Source organism: Parasteatoda tepidariorum, chromosome 4, assembly GCF_043381705.1.
Source record: "Parasteatoda tepidariorum isolate YZ-2023 chromosome 4, CAS_Ptep_4.0, whole genome shotgun sequence".
NCBI lineage: Eukaryota > Metazoa > Arthropoda > Arachnida > Araneae > Theridiidae > Parasteatoda > Parasteatoda tepidariorum.
In genome coordinates, this window is record NC_092207.1 from 10914145 (window position 1) to 10929788 (window position 15644).

The 15644-nt window shown below is 28.9% G+C and overlaps 1 protein-coding gene across 1 annotated transcript; it reads right to left on the reverse strand.

Annotated features, from left to right (window-relative positions):
- Positions 1-241: 241 nt before the first annotated feature.
- Positions 242-15165, reverse strand: LOC107438029 (ubiquitin domain-containing protein UBFD1). Its single transcript, XM_016050187.4, has 10 exons — positions 14819-15165; positions 11307-11465; positions 9726-9890; positions 9598-9633; positions 8248-8388; positions 6558-6589; positions 5021-5086; positions 3308-3413; positions 1990-2072; positions 242-503 (listed from the first exon to the last, which is right to left on the reverse strand). The coding sequence occupies exons 1-10, from the start codon at positions 14850-14852 to the stop codon at positions 393-395; spliced, it is 933 nt and encodes a 310-aa protein (XP_015905673.1). The 5' UTR covers positions 14853-15165; the 3' UTR covers positions 242-392.
- Between the last annotated feature and the right edge of the window lie 479 nt (positions 15166-15644).

A 15644-nucleotide genomic window follows, 5' to 3' on the forward strand; every position in this document is an offset into this window, starting at 1 on the left:
CTCCAGTTTAGTTTACCACTAATTTAAGATTTTTTTACTACCAAAATATCTGCATCCTATAGCATAGAACCATCTAATTTGCTAGAATAATGGTTAATAAGGTTGTTCTGCAATTTGTTTTATTAAAGCAAGAAGATATAAGACAAGCAAGGCTGCATTGCTTATACAATTTGAAGGGTTATTTTGCTAACCAGAGTATTTTTTTTTAAAAATAAATAAGTGAAATAATAACTTTTATCAATAATCTTTTCAATAATTTTTATTTAACAATTTACATGGTAATTGTAAATAGGTATTTTTGTACAAAAAGAAAAAGAGAAAACATTCAAAACTAAATCCACAGTGTAAAAAGTTAGGTTTTTTTGTAAAAATTTGTTAAGAATTCTAAATTGTCAGAAGTATTGCCATTTGCCAAGGATGGCATCTTTGATGGCATCAACATACTGTGCAGGCACCCAGTACAGCCAGTATCTTGATGCTTCAGTTGTACCTAATTGGATTCCCTGAAAGGAAACATGCAATTCAATCATTTAGAGAAATAAAGGTATCCCAATTTTTTCCCCAACCCTGAAATTGTTTCAGTACAAATTAAATTATACTTACAGTCCAAGACATTTCTGCCTCCCCCCTTCATGTTTACTGAGTAAAAATCAGGGCAAAGTTAAAGTAACCCATTTTTAAAATATAATGCAGAAATACACTATCCGGACGCCCAGTGGTATGTCCTGAGGCACGTATTAATATGATGTGGATCCCCCTTTTGCATTGATGACAGCCTGCGCACGTCTGGGAAGACTTACCATGAGTTTTCAATAGGAATTTACTTCATCACAGCTGAAGTGAGTGCTTGTAGTGAGGAGGGTTGATTTGGCTGACTACGTAATCTACACTCTAATTCCTCTCAAAGGTGTTCTACGGAATAAGGGCTCTGAGAAGGCCAGTCCAGTTTTTGAACACCCATTTTCATACCCTCCAACTGCTACGGAATTTCCGTAGTTTCAGAAATCTTCTTTTCAGACGGTAGCAAAATTAATGTCTTAATATTTAAAAAAAATTAATTTTAGCGTAATTTGCCCACTATTACTTATAAAAGTGCAGGCCATATGGCTAGATTCTTAAGTTCTGATAAAAGTTTTATGAGAGATCCATTTGCTTTAAAAATTTCTACTTTGGTTCGCTGCCACTAGAAAGAATTATTTTCAAAGTCCTCATAAGTTGGAGGGTATGCATTTTGTCAAAGCACGTCTGTGCATACCTCGATGTGTGAGTGGAGCAGTTATCCTGCTGGAAGAGAAATGGGCCTTCCTGAAATATTGCCATAGAGTTGGGAGTGCAACATTGTCCAGAATGTCCACATGCATCTCAGAGTTCATGTTTCCAACCACAGGGTGAGGTTTCACCCTCTATTTCTCGCTCCCCTGATATTTCCGAGCTGGAGTGCTCAGTAGTAACGCGCCAATAAGAATAAAACTAATTCATTTTTTTTTTGCCTGGAAAATATTTTATTTTTCATTTTACACACCAGATGGCAGTACCATGATGTTTTTAAGGTAATTGTAGATCGTTGGTTTATTTTAAACTAGATGTCAGCACTAATTAATTTTCAGAGATAAAAAAAATAGGCACTTTTATGATCGTTTTCTTGAAAATTAACCAATTGTTAAGGGGTTAATTGAGATACAAATTCTAATCACTTAAATATGCATACCGTATTGACATAAATTTACTCTAACGGAATTGTATAATCCAAATAATTATTTTAACAAGAAATTTTGACTTTACCTCTAATTCATATTCTTTAATATAAGTAATATAATGTAACACACATTAAAAAAAAAGGGGGTCAATTTTTAGTGTTATGAAATGGAGTTTGTACTTATTTTAAGACAAATATATAATATTTCTTCTAACATGCTTGATTGGCTGTTGATACTTAAGAGTTTTTAAATATAAATATGCAAGTACAAAAAGGAGTAAAAACATACAGACCATTATGTGGTATTCTTCATGACCTTCAATGGGTTCACTAATGATATGCTTAATTGAATTCATAGGAATCTTATCAGTTCGTTCTAAAAAGAAGTTAAATTCATTATTTATATTCTAAAAACAACGAAGCAGTTTTTATAATGATTGTGAGCTCTCTTTTTTTTTTTTTTGTAAATAATAAATTTACACTTTTAAATCACATGTTTTCTATCTCAGTACACAAAAGATTCAATTAATCACTCAGTTGCCTGGAAATTTTAAATACAGAATTATACTGCAGCATTGAAAAATTATCTAATTAAATTTATATAATGCAATGATACAATGAAGCATTATACCAAGATAAACAATGCTTAGAGCCAAAGAACAAAATTAAATTTTATGTTCTGCAACAATTATTATTTAGCCCCAGAGAAGTTATAATGCAGAAGACAAAATTAGTTACTAAATGCAGCAAATATGATGGCTGCAACTGATTACAATACTCTGAGAACAGCTGAACTAGATCAGAAACTTATAGAATGGCTATAAAAAAAAAAATTTTTTTTTTGTAACGAATAGTGATGGGGCCAAATTTTAGGCTGAATACCGAATATTTGGTGGCCGAATACTTACTTTTTAAAAATTTCTCTATTGATTGTAAATAAATTTTTAAATTAAAAATTAAATAAATATTAACAAAATTGCTTTTTTAATCTTTGCATATTTAAAAATTTTTTAACAACTTGATTTATTTTATGTAATAATTTAAATATCTTGATGCCAATAACAAGGCAATATGGCTTTTATAAATCTAAATAATTAATAATAGCATATTTTAGTTATAGTTATACTTGTAATTTATATGCTATTTTATTTAAAATAAGAACTCATTACTTACTACTGTTAAATGTATTCTTAACTTTCTTTTTTGTCAGTAAAATTATTAAAACTCAGAAAATTATGAACTGTTTAAAAAGTTTCACTTTTGAAATTTTAATTTTGTAATTAAATAATTTTCAAATTTTAAATTAAAAATGAAAAATATTAACAAATTTGCTTTTTTAAACTTTCTATATTTTAAAAAAATGTAACAAGTTGATGTATTTTTTGTAATATTTTAAATATCTTGATGCCAACAATAAGGCTTTCACAAATCTAAATAATTAATAATAGCATATACTTCATTATTCGGCCGAATAACTTCAGTATTCGGCTAGGCCGAATATTTGGCAAAAGGGCCGAATAGTGGCCGAATATTTGTTACATCCCTAATAGGAAAAGGCTTTGTGGGAAAATAAATTGTACATTCGTGCTATAAAATACAAAAGAAACTCACCCTTAGTTCCAATCCAGACTTGATCAACCTCTAGTTTAAATGTTAATCGTACTTTACCCCCTGATTTGTTTAACATGCCAGCCAATGGATGAGGAGGGAGACTATCCTAAAACATTTCATTTTATTCATCAAATCAAGATTGAATTCACACATTAAAAAAAATAACACCAATACAAAAAGTTAAGGCAAAGCTGATTCACAATTGCTTTTTAATGAATTTATTTTGCACAAATTAACTCTTCCAAGAAAGAAACTCTCTTTCCATAAAAGCCCAAAATATTTCTCAATCTCTTTTGCCAACTACTTAGCAACATAGTTTTCAATCACTTCTTCATTTAATATAACCCTTTTCATGCTTAGAATTCTAATGAGAGTATGGTCGCTTAGAGTGCGATAATTCTTTCATTATATTTGTTAAGAAAATAAATACTTGTTAATTTTTGTAACAGTCCATATTATTTTAATAAAAATTATAATGAGAAATGTTTAATGAGAAGCCTATTTTCTAGCTGCCAACTCTCCTGAAAAAACAAGGATACCTCCATACTTTGGTGAAATCTCACAAACTTTAGAAAATTAAAAGTTTTGCAATTTGAAATTCTTTTTAAACATTACTACAAATAAACATGTTTAAGCTAAAACAAGTTTAGCTGTTTTAAATAAACAATTAACAGATATAAAAAGAAGGATTTATATTATGTTCCAAAAGAAAAGCTCGTCTTGTAAACAATAGACTAGAGTTCTAAAAAAGATTAAAAATAATGCAAATGATAGTTTTCGGATGCAATACTTTACAACATTACATTTTAATTTAGTTAAATTTTATAAGTATTTTCAGAGAAGTTTAATTTTTATGGAATCTAGCATTAATTTTCTGAATACATTTTCAAAACAACAGATTTAAAAAGTTTTATATAGAGTAAGTAAAATTTTAGTTCTTCTAGCTTGAAAAAAAAAATTATCTGTGCATGTATGTAAAGTAAATAAATATATGTGAGTATAAAATTTTAATACAGTTGGAATTTAATATTACCATACTCTTACATTAAGTAAGCGGTTATTTTTATGATTTAATTTGCAATAAAAGGACTAATCTAAACTAGTTAAGGTAAAAAGGACTAACATAAAAATCAACTATTATGAAATACACTTGGCTGATTTCTTTTTTTATAATTTATATATAAATTACCTACTTAATAAACAAAAACATTTATATCTTGATAAACATATAACGAAATTGTTATATAATGTTAATTAAATAGAAAATTATTTGTCATACATCTATAGAAAGTTATAATTTAAAAGTTTCACATATGTAATCCACAATTAGTCTGATTATTTTTTTTTTATTATTATCATCATTATTGATTTTATTATTTTTCACTCTATTTTGAAAATTAAATAATGACACAGGTCCCTCTCATTATTTTGCAAAAATAAAAAACCTTCAATATCATTAAAATCAGACAAACAAACAACAATTCTAAGAATATTACGACATACTATCCTATTTAATATTTTTAACTGAAATGATTTTTTTACGAAAAAATTAGTTGACATAAATATTTTTTAAAAAAATATATACTTTCTCAAAATTACGGCAACCACGCTATGCTAATCAACTATTGCGCAAAGATCTCTTTGGTAACCCCCTCTTCACAGAATAATATTCTAAATATATATTCCAATAAATTCCATTTGTAAAATACTTACTTTCACATTTTTAATGCCAGGTAAAGTATCTTCGGGAACTCCTCGATCAATAATTTTTTTATGCATCTGAAATAGTTAGAAATGCAAATTAAACATATGATATTTTTGTAAGCAAAGATAAAATTTCTAAAAAAATAGATGGTATCTGAATAAATTTTAACTACTTTACCCTTTCACTCCCAAACATTGAATGTAAAAAGAACAATATTCACATTATTGTGTTTCAATAAAAATACAATAGCATGTTTTTTTTTATTTTCCCAATTAGAAAGGTATGGTACTTCTGAGATCTAGTTTGAGAAAATATCATTCTCACAAATTTCTTTAAAACCATAAAAAATTGTTTTTTTTTAACAATTCTTTAAAATTAAATTATTTGGCACATGGCATTTGCAGGGGTGATTGTGAGCCTAACTCAAAAATCCTGAAAGTTTCTTGAGTAAAATCATTAATGACGCATTTCAAAAACTTAGTAAATTTAAATCATTGATATTTTCAAAACATGAAATTCTAAATACATTTTATGCAGCATAATTTAAATTAATAATTATGTATAAGTTAAATTATGTATAGTTTACTTTTATCTCTAATCGCATTTATTATTCTACCAGAAAAAATATTTCCAAATGAAAGAGATGCCAAGCATAAATTTTAGTTCTAATATTTTTAAATAAAATATACAAGAATTTTATACATAAATGTGATAGATGATTTCTAGAAACTTCTGGACCTTGGATTTCCGGATTGCAGTAAGAGAAAAATCCGGAAATCGGGATTTTTTCCGGAGCACAAACATCTCTGCATTTGCATAATAGCTACAGAAGAATTTAGCATAGCTTTAAATTTAATAGACAAATGTTAAACTTTAAAATTAGTAGTAAATAAAAAAAATTATTTAAAATTAATGCAATGAACTACTAAAGAATTCTGGATAGAAAAGAATATTAAAAATTTATAATAACAAAAAAAATATTTGGATGAATGTTGTTGTATGCCAGCCATAAGGCTAGAGGGGTGCCAACCATGGACAAGAATTCAAACTCTGCCACACACGTATGTCACAGTGCGTTTTATACGAAGGATCCATTCATTTATCCACAGATAGTAATTTTGACCTGAACCAGAGCACGATCAATCTCTGATTCAGTACCCTCAAAGGTAATGATTTGCTATGGGTACTTGGAGGACTTTGTGACCCTGACATATTTAATGTGCACTAGCCACCATTTTGTACATGGGGAGTCTTTGGCCAGCAGTGACCGAACTTACGACCTCTTGGACACTGGCCCCAATGCCCATACAGGTTATCCCGGCCCATTTGGATAAATGATTGGAGATAGTAGCAATTTATATAGCCTACTTAAATAATTTCTCATACATAAATATAAGTTGCAAATTTAGTCTAATTAAAATGCCATTGACATTGTTTTCTAAAAAACCAAACTGTCACCTTGTATTTTCTGGCTAGACTAGATTCGATTGGCTGATGTTTAAACTTTTGAAGAAAAAAAAACTTATTTATGAAATAAATTATTACCTTTTGCTTGCAGAGAGGCTCTTTGGCAGCAACTAAAAAAAATAGCATATTGTTAGGAATGAGAAAAATATTGAAGTTAATAAATGCTATAATAAATACTTTTAACTATCCTAAAATACAATCTTTCTCAATCCAACCTCTCATAAACCTTTGTTATACTGTCAATATTGTCTGATAAACTAATTATATGAGGCAGAAAGTAAGTACCATTTCATTCAACTGCCGCCACCACTGCAGCAGTGTGACAATTCTGTGCATGATATTGATTGTCTGTCCACTAACACAGCTGGATTCTGTTGTGTTTTTTCACGTGTTCAAGACTATTGTTTCTGCATTCAAAAAATCTAAAACTAGCTAAAATTGATTATCAACTAGTAGGTTTAGGAGGAAAATGTAATGAATGATGGATTGATGAGAAAGTGAATTTGACAATTCAGTGATGGACACACTAATGTTGATGACAAAGTTAGTGACTGTTTTCGATGATGGTTTGGTAGCAAGAGTGAAGGAAAATTTTTTATGAAAACAGATGCTTTGCACTTCCGTTAGGTTCCAAAAATACTTACGAGTGTCCACAAAACAAAGCAACATCGCAGCACTTTCTTAACTGATACAGGAAAAAAGCAATAAATTCCTAAACCAAAATGTAACTGGAGATGAAATGTGGGTTTATCATTAAATTTCAGAAATAGGTAACGTGGAGGCAAGGCTCTCAGTTAATTAAGGTGGGGCACTCACACATTGTTACGTTTATATGCAATAGTATGTTTTCAGCAGACCCAATCATGTGCACTGGACGTTCAGCAATAGCAGCATCTTTCTCAGAAATGGGTATTTACAAATTGGTACTCTGTTATGATAAATGTCTGAACAATGGTGGTAACTATGTAGAAAAGTTTCTAAAATGCTGTTTCATGTAAAAGTAAATTTTGTTATGAAAATATCTTTAATCGAAGTTTCTCCAAAACAGAAGTTACTTTCTATACATGCCTTGTAGTTTGGTTTAAAATTACTTTTAACAAAGAATTATTACCTTATGACCGAATTTAAGATATGCTAATGAGTTTCAGAGACATGTTAACGATCAATTTCAAAGTTTTTTAATAAATATGTTTTAACAGAGAAAACTTATTCAATAGAATAATTTGATGTATCATAAATACTTTCATCTTTACGTTCACTAAAAATGATTATTATAATATTATATAAAAAAAAAAAATTTTTCTTTAAAACTGAAAAAGTAATTAAAATTGTTGAACAAATGATTTTTTTTTCTCATTACTTTCATTGAAATGAAAAAAAAAAATAGAAAATTTAAACAATAAAAATTATTTAAAGGAGGTACATTTTGCCAAGAAAAGGACCTAAACATGTCCCCTTAATAGATTTTTTTAATAATAACATATCTACTTATTTTTGTTTAATGAGCTAAAGATTTTAAAATATTCGCTCTACTTTAAATAAGCTAATCTTGAATTCCAACAATTACAATTCTTTACATAAAAAACACAGCCGAAATTGCTGTGTCCATACCATTTTATTTCTAGCAGATCGTTACAATCATCAGAGCCAATGCCTTATAACTAAAATGTTTATTACTTATGGAAATTCAGCAAATAAATATAATTAAGTAGAACAAAAGGTTAAGAAAATAATATAAGCCAAATGGTTAGTTGGCAATTAAGAATACCTGAAGCTTTTTCTTCTTTTACATCTTGATCTGCAGGAGTATTTACAGCAATAATATCATTGAGTGTAGAACCAACAACCATAACTTTAGCTCCTTTCGTAACACCAACTTCCCTTAAAAGTTTTTCATCTTTGCAAAGTCCTGGTGAAAAAGCACACACTCAAAATTAATAAATCCCATACACAGAACTAATTGAAATTATTTAAAAGCTCATTTAATCACAATATGTTACTGGGTGATATTTTTTTTATCCCTAATTAATACAATTCTTCTCTATAACAAGTATCACAAAACATTTTCTAACAGTTCCAAAAAATTTTTGCACAATAACTATACTGAAATAATGCAATCAATATCCTAGTAATAGCATATCTGTGATAGGGGACATCCAGTAGTTTAGTTCTAACTAAGCCTTATCTGGACTTAGGCTACATAATCTGGAACTGTTCCTTCATTGTATTATTATTACCGAGAAAAATTACTCCTGCTTATTCTGAAAAATACTATCACAATAAGAATTTATCGATTGAGTGAAATTGTTAGGTGGGGGCACCCTATTAATTCAGTAAGTAGTTATGTAAGATGTTACTTTAATTTGTTGTTGTAGTTTATTTACGTTGCACTAAAGTTACGCAATGGACTATTGGCGATGGTCTCAGAAACATTCCTGAGGATGATTTGAAGACATACCATCATAATTTTGATCCTCTGATGGCATCCCCGCTTTAGTAACTCGATGACCTATGCACAAAGTGGAGCCCTTTACGGTAGAACAGTTTTATGAGGACCAATACCGCACACCCTCAGTCCCTTCGTAGACTGATCCAAGTGGTCACCCACCCCCACACTGACTACAGAAATGCTTGGCTTCAGTGTTGTACTGGGAACCGTGTCTCAAACGAACAGTCCACTGTGGGACTATAATTTGTTTAAATTCCAGCTATTTCTATTATACTTACTTTTAAACAATTATATTGATAATTTTTAGTTTCTTGCAGTTTTTCCTGGAAGAAATGGGCATCATCCAGACAAAATGTCAAACCTGGCATCAAACTATGTTTTCTCTTTCCATACGTTCATAACTGAGGTGTGAAGCTTACTTTATAAATAAGTACAAAAGAAGCCTAGAAAGTTTTCCTCCTCTTTTTTGAGAATATATTAAAATTCTTATTAGCACTGAATCATTATGCAAATTAAAAATTTAAAAAAAAAAAATTTCAGTAATCTTTGAATAATATGGTATGCAGTGATAATTTTTCGATGGAAACAAAATTATACCAATACAATAACAAAAATTTATATTAACAAAATGTAAAAGAGTACAAATAGAATATAAAAATAAATGCTTACCTTTATACATTACTTTTTGCATAGAGGCAGGAACACCTAAAAAACGTAATTAACAATTATGACAGTGGCACATAAAGACTTAGAAAAAAAAAACACACATAAGAACTAAATGAAAAACAAAATCTTACTTATCAAAGTTTCAAAATGTTTCTTTAATGCCAGTATGGATTCATCCAAAGGGAAACAAATATCAAATTTCTGTTTATTAAATATTAACTTAAAATCTACAAGTTCTTTAGGCTCCTCTTCAAATGATCCAACTGGTGTCTCATCCATAGAACCACATGCACCACCTGCAAATAATGCACCATATGCAAATAAGTCTAGCTATAGGAAGCACAAAAATAGAAAGTGTACTAAAACTAGAGTTAACAAAAGTTATGATTTTTTTTTAAATAAAACAAAAAAAATATTGGAATTCTTTTTATTTAAATCTTTTTTTATCATTTACTTATTTTTTTACAAGTACGAATCAAAGCTCTGACAAAAGATATTAAAATTACTTAATATTATTTCAAAATACAAAATTCTAGAACCTAACAAACTTTCTTAATATCAAATAGAAAAAGAAAACTTTTTAAAAATCCTTAAAAATATTTAATTTGCACTTTTCAAAAAAAATTTTAGGAAAATATTTTTTGTTAATTTTGAGTGCTATTCATATTTTATAATAAAGATTTCATTTTAAAATCACTTATAATACCAGGTATCCCAAAATAATCCCACCTTAAATAGTGACTTTCTAACTATCTCAGAAATATTTTCTTTTATTTTAAGAATAAAAATAGGGAAATTTTTTAAAATTTTATTTCAAGAATAAAAAATAAGAATATTGAATTAAGGAAGAGGGACAAAAGCCTTTAGTTTTACTTTCTTATGTAACAGAACACATTTTCTTGTTCTCAAACAAGAATAAAAATTTTTTTATCTGTTTCCCTATTGAAGATATTCCACTTAGTAAGAAACTATATTTTACTAAAGAAGTTCATACATTTTAGAATTTTTTCTTAACGATGTTTAATAAATACTAACCTGCTTAATTACATTTTTCATGATTCTTAACAAATTGAAGTATATATTTAAAAAATTTCATGAAAATTGATTGATGGAAAAAAAATGTATTTTCTACTAAAAGGCAAATTAGTGTTTCAGTGTCATGATCAACAGAAATTGTAAAATTCCAACAACTTAAACAGCAAGTAAAATTAAAACACTTTTAGAAAAACTGAAATAAATTTGTGTTTTTATTTAATTGTATAAAAAGAATAAATCAAGTTTCATCAAAACCTGAGATCATGGGTACTAAATCCTTATTTTTCTGGTTGATTTGAGATTAAATGATCTGCATTGTGTAAAAATAACTGTTATATGGATACTAAATTTACCTAATAGACATGGAAATATATATTAAGCACAGATCAATATTATAAAATAAATTTTAAATACAAATAGTTTAAAATACAAAAGTATTTACATAAGTATTAGTTTCTTACAGGAAAAAAATTTTTTACTATCACAAACTTTAAAACTAAAAACTGAGATTCTTCTATTTTGGTTTGCTTTAAAAATTGTAAGGTTAATGCAGTTTATAGTGAATTGTAATTGATAGAATTGCATTACTTAGATCAACTACAATGATTCGAAAACAAAAAGGTTGGCCCAAATAAAATGTGAATTCATGAAATGAAATATTGTTTTAAACTTAGCACCTTGTAAAGAACTTTCAGAACCAAGTTCCATATCTGATGAAACATCTTCTCCACCACCTCCAGTATCAGGAACTTTAAAACATTCTTCAATGTTGTTTTTTGATACCTCTACTTTTTGTGTCACCACAGAAGAATTGTCTAGGTTCTGATCTGAACAGGCTAAAATAACAACAAACATTCTTTAGCAACATAGTCCAAATAATATTACACTCACTTAAATATAAAAAAAAGTGCGGAGGAAATTGTAATTCCTTTGACCATTTTCGCACTTTGGAATTATCTCGTTGATTTTGTTTGAAAAAACCGTTATTATCGTCAAAAGGTAGCTCATGCGCCAATAACCACAAGTTTTTATCATATTTAATTTGTAATCCTTGAAAACCGCGAGTTAGTTTTCTTATTATTAGATTTCAATTTATTTGTTATAATAAAACAGATTTTGTTTCAGCTACCAGGAATTTCAGGATTACATTAGAGAATAATAATTTTCCTATTAATTACTGTAATTATGATATTTTGATTCAAAATAGTTTCAAGATGTTCAAATAATTTGGCCGATATTGAAGCCCGCATAAATAGGCCTATGAGGGGAAATTTGAGGCCTATGAGGTTTTTTGTTTTATTTTTTAAGATTTTCAAAAAGGGGTCAACACTTGAGATTTATTTCTAAAGTTTTCTTAATGATTTGGCAATCTATATTTTATTTTGACGTGGTTATTCTAACTGCAACTTTATCTGTATTTATTTTTCTTATATGTTGGCGTCTCTTTATTAGGTCTTAGTCTGCGTACTTTTAAATCATTATTAAGACTTACTCTGTGTACTTTTAAATAGTGATTGTTTGTCCTTAATTTTTCTTTGCATTTACTCTTCAATTTTTCCAACTGCTTTTTCTTATTTGTTTTTCTACTATGGGGCTTCCGGGCACTGACAGTTCTTGGTTTCACCACTGTCAACAGAAAGGCTCCCGTGTGTTAGCAGGCGGTGTGTCCCCTGATGAAGTACTGTCGTGCTAACACACATATCTAAAATTTTTGTTGTTTTCTGCTAGAATTGTACTTCTAACTTTATAAATTAGTTTTCTTTAGCGTATTTAAATGAGTTAATATGGTGACAACTGCGCAAGAATAACTTGTTTGCTTGTCCCTTAAAAGATATTAAGGAATGGTTCATAGCAATATACATGCATAGTTAGATAATATAAATGCACGCGCGCACACTTTGAGCAGATACATTCTTCAATTCTGTGGATAACTTCTTAATATTTTTTGCAATATTAAAAAAAAAACGCATGCAAGGAAAAAAATAAAATAAGAAGTATATGACAGCCTAATTATAATTTATGCAAGATAAAAGGAGGTTGTTTACTTGTATGCGACCTACTACCGCTTTACAGCGAAAATAAACAATTACGGTGGCAGCAGGAAATCTTTTAATGCGATTTCATTTGTTGTGCAAGTTTAACATGAAAAGTTAAATATGGATTTGCGGTGACGAATTACAGGAGCAAAATTATTAATATTACTTAATATAATAATAATTACTTAACATTAAACATAGCAACCCTTTACAATATACAATAACTGGTTTTTGAGGGGTTACTGTATGTTTAATGTTAATATGAATGCAGTTCTTGAATTTCATTTTTCTTTCTAATTATTTATATAATTCTTCCTTTAATGTTCTTAGTGTTAATGTGCATGGATATATTATTTGTTTGTTTTTTTTTGGTCAGGAATAAATTAAATAGTTCAATGTTTTTTGTCGTTCAAAAACTATGTTATGAGCCTGTTGATACTTATGGATTGTGTGTGCAGATACTTAATTTTTTCTTATCTTAGTATGTATCTATGGTTAGATTCATCAATAATTTAATGTGTAATTATTAAAAAAAAGAGAGGTTCTTACTTAATTTGAATCTTTTTATCATACTTTCTTAATACGTATTTTTACATTTATGTATTTTTTTAGTATTATTATTTAATAAATTTAATGTGTTTAGAATGTTTATTTTTGAAATTGCATTTAATTATGATGGCGCCAAAGGATTTAAGCATTTTCCCGAGTGTTAACAAGACGACAGGATAATTCCAAAATACCAAAAAAAGCTATATGAAGTAGTCAAATCTTGAAAAAGGTCTCTTTTCTTTTAATCCAGGAAAAAGGTTTGATTTACGTTACAAGTGAGGAACAATTTATCTTATTTCTAAACTTAGAGCTAGTCATCAGATTTATGTTTTTATTAGAAATAGTATAAATTTCATTTATACTTATTTAAAGTTCAAAACCTTTTTCATTATAGAGAATATATAAATGATCAGAAAAGTGGGTGAAAAATTATTTAACCCCACAATTTTGTGTAGGTAAAAATAATGTCAATGGTCTAAATTATTAACTGTAAAAGTTCAAGTGTCGGTTCCCTAAACTTGTAAATTATCACTTATTTGGTGATCTTTCTGTATCTGTCGCGCCAATTACAATTACCAAGGTGCCAAGCAGATTTTAAACTTACAATTTTTTTTCTTCTTCAAAATATGCAGATGTTTACCTTTTGAGTTGGTCTCTATCTGTGATGTTATTTTAGTCTCTTACAGGACACTGACCGGAAGTAGTTAAGACTTGGCGATTACTCTGCCACAAATAACTATACGGAAATATCCCCACTAAATTTTAGTTGTCCTCAGAATGTTGGAACAGTAAGATTTTCGTAATATGATCAATGGCAGAATAATCACTGTGTCGTGGCAATTTCCAGGCAGCGGGCCCTGTGACAAACTATAAAAAAAATCACAGAAGTGGAGCAACTCGAAGAGTATGACTAATAGGCACTTCCAGGCAAACCTCTGTAGCTGTTTTAAAATCCATTTCGCACCTTGGCAATTGTAGCTGGTGTGACATGATAGAGAAAATTATACTTTAAAGAAATTTCTTTAATGAAGGAATTAGCTGTACCGGAGCGGTAGAAATTTCGTGAACCACAAAAATAAAGCTCGTTTAATCGGGTGATTGCTAATTAAAAAAGAGAGCTATGCTTCACCAGTCTGAATATTTTACCAAGTATAGCACATTTCCTGTAAATTCCGTGCTTTAGTTAATTATAATCAGGGCTCATTATAAGCAGCTTCGACATTAGTCACTAAATAAATCAAAATATTAACGAAATTGAAATTTTTCTCCCGTTTATAGAGCAGTGAAGTAATGGATTTGTTCACATACCAGAAAATTCAACTAATCATGGAAAGCTGTCTCGTTATTGCAGAAAAATATATTATAAAAAAAATGGAAAATAATAAGTATAGGAGGATTCTTTACTTCGACAGAAATGTAAATGAGCAATCCAGATAATACAAAGTTTGATAGACAAAATATATGTTACTTAATTGAATACTTCTAAAATGAAATTAAAATAATTTCTTAGAAATATGATTGAAATTTGCAGAAATATAGTTATTCTAGCGAGCCTTATGCATACATAAAACTGACATTTATTATTTAATAAAAATGGCATTTACTTTTAGTCTCTTTACTATTTTCATCGCTAGCCATGACTCTTCAAATTTATTTTTAAACCAGTTTCAATAACAAGGTACAAGGATGCTTGTATGACTTTTCTTCTTTGGAAAATGTTTGAAATTAGATATTCAACAAATTCTGAACCAATTTTAAATTCTAGCTACGTTCATTTCAATTTTCACAACCAAAACATTACGAAACAGATTTCCATAAACAAAGCAAGTAATGCATAGATTATAAATTACTATGAAGAAGGTAAACTTATGCTACAGAAATATTTCTCTTCAAGTTAACAGTTTTATTAAAGAGCGCTGCACATTTCAAAATACTCTTCGGGTTTACTAAAGTGCTAGTCTTGCTGCAATCAATTCACGCACCCTAGTTTGCCGTCTAGATCAACGCTCGAATACGCCATCTGGGGAGAAGATCGGTTCCATGTCTAAACCCTTTCCCTCTTCTCTTCCTCTCAGTTATATAAAAATATACTACAGTATTTCCTTCTTTCTAAATATTTTTCATATTTAACAGTCAAAAAAGATTTTTTACTTAATTTTTTTTAAATTATAGTTTTGAAAATGAAACACATTATATTGATACCATTGATTGATGGGACGGAATCAATAATTTGAGTCAGTGTCAATTTAGCATCAAATTCAGTCACCCCCAGTTCCGTAAAAGCCAAAATCTCTGGAGGTGGTTGTAGCATAAGTGTCTGACTGCAACCCATTTTGTCTATTCGATGTTAGAGTAACATCGTCAAACTGAGCATTTAAACAGAATGACTTTCTTTGACATTTAAACAGAACAGCTTTTGAAAAGAGCTCG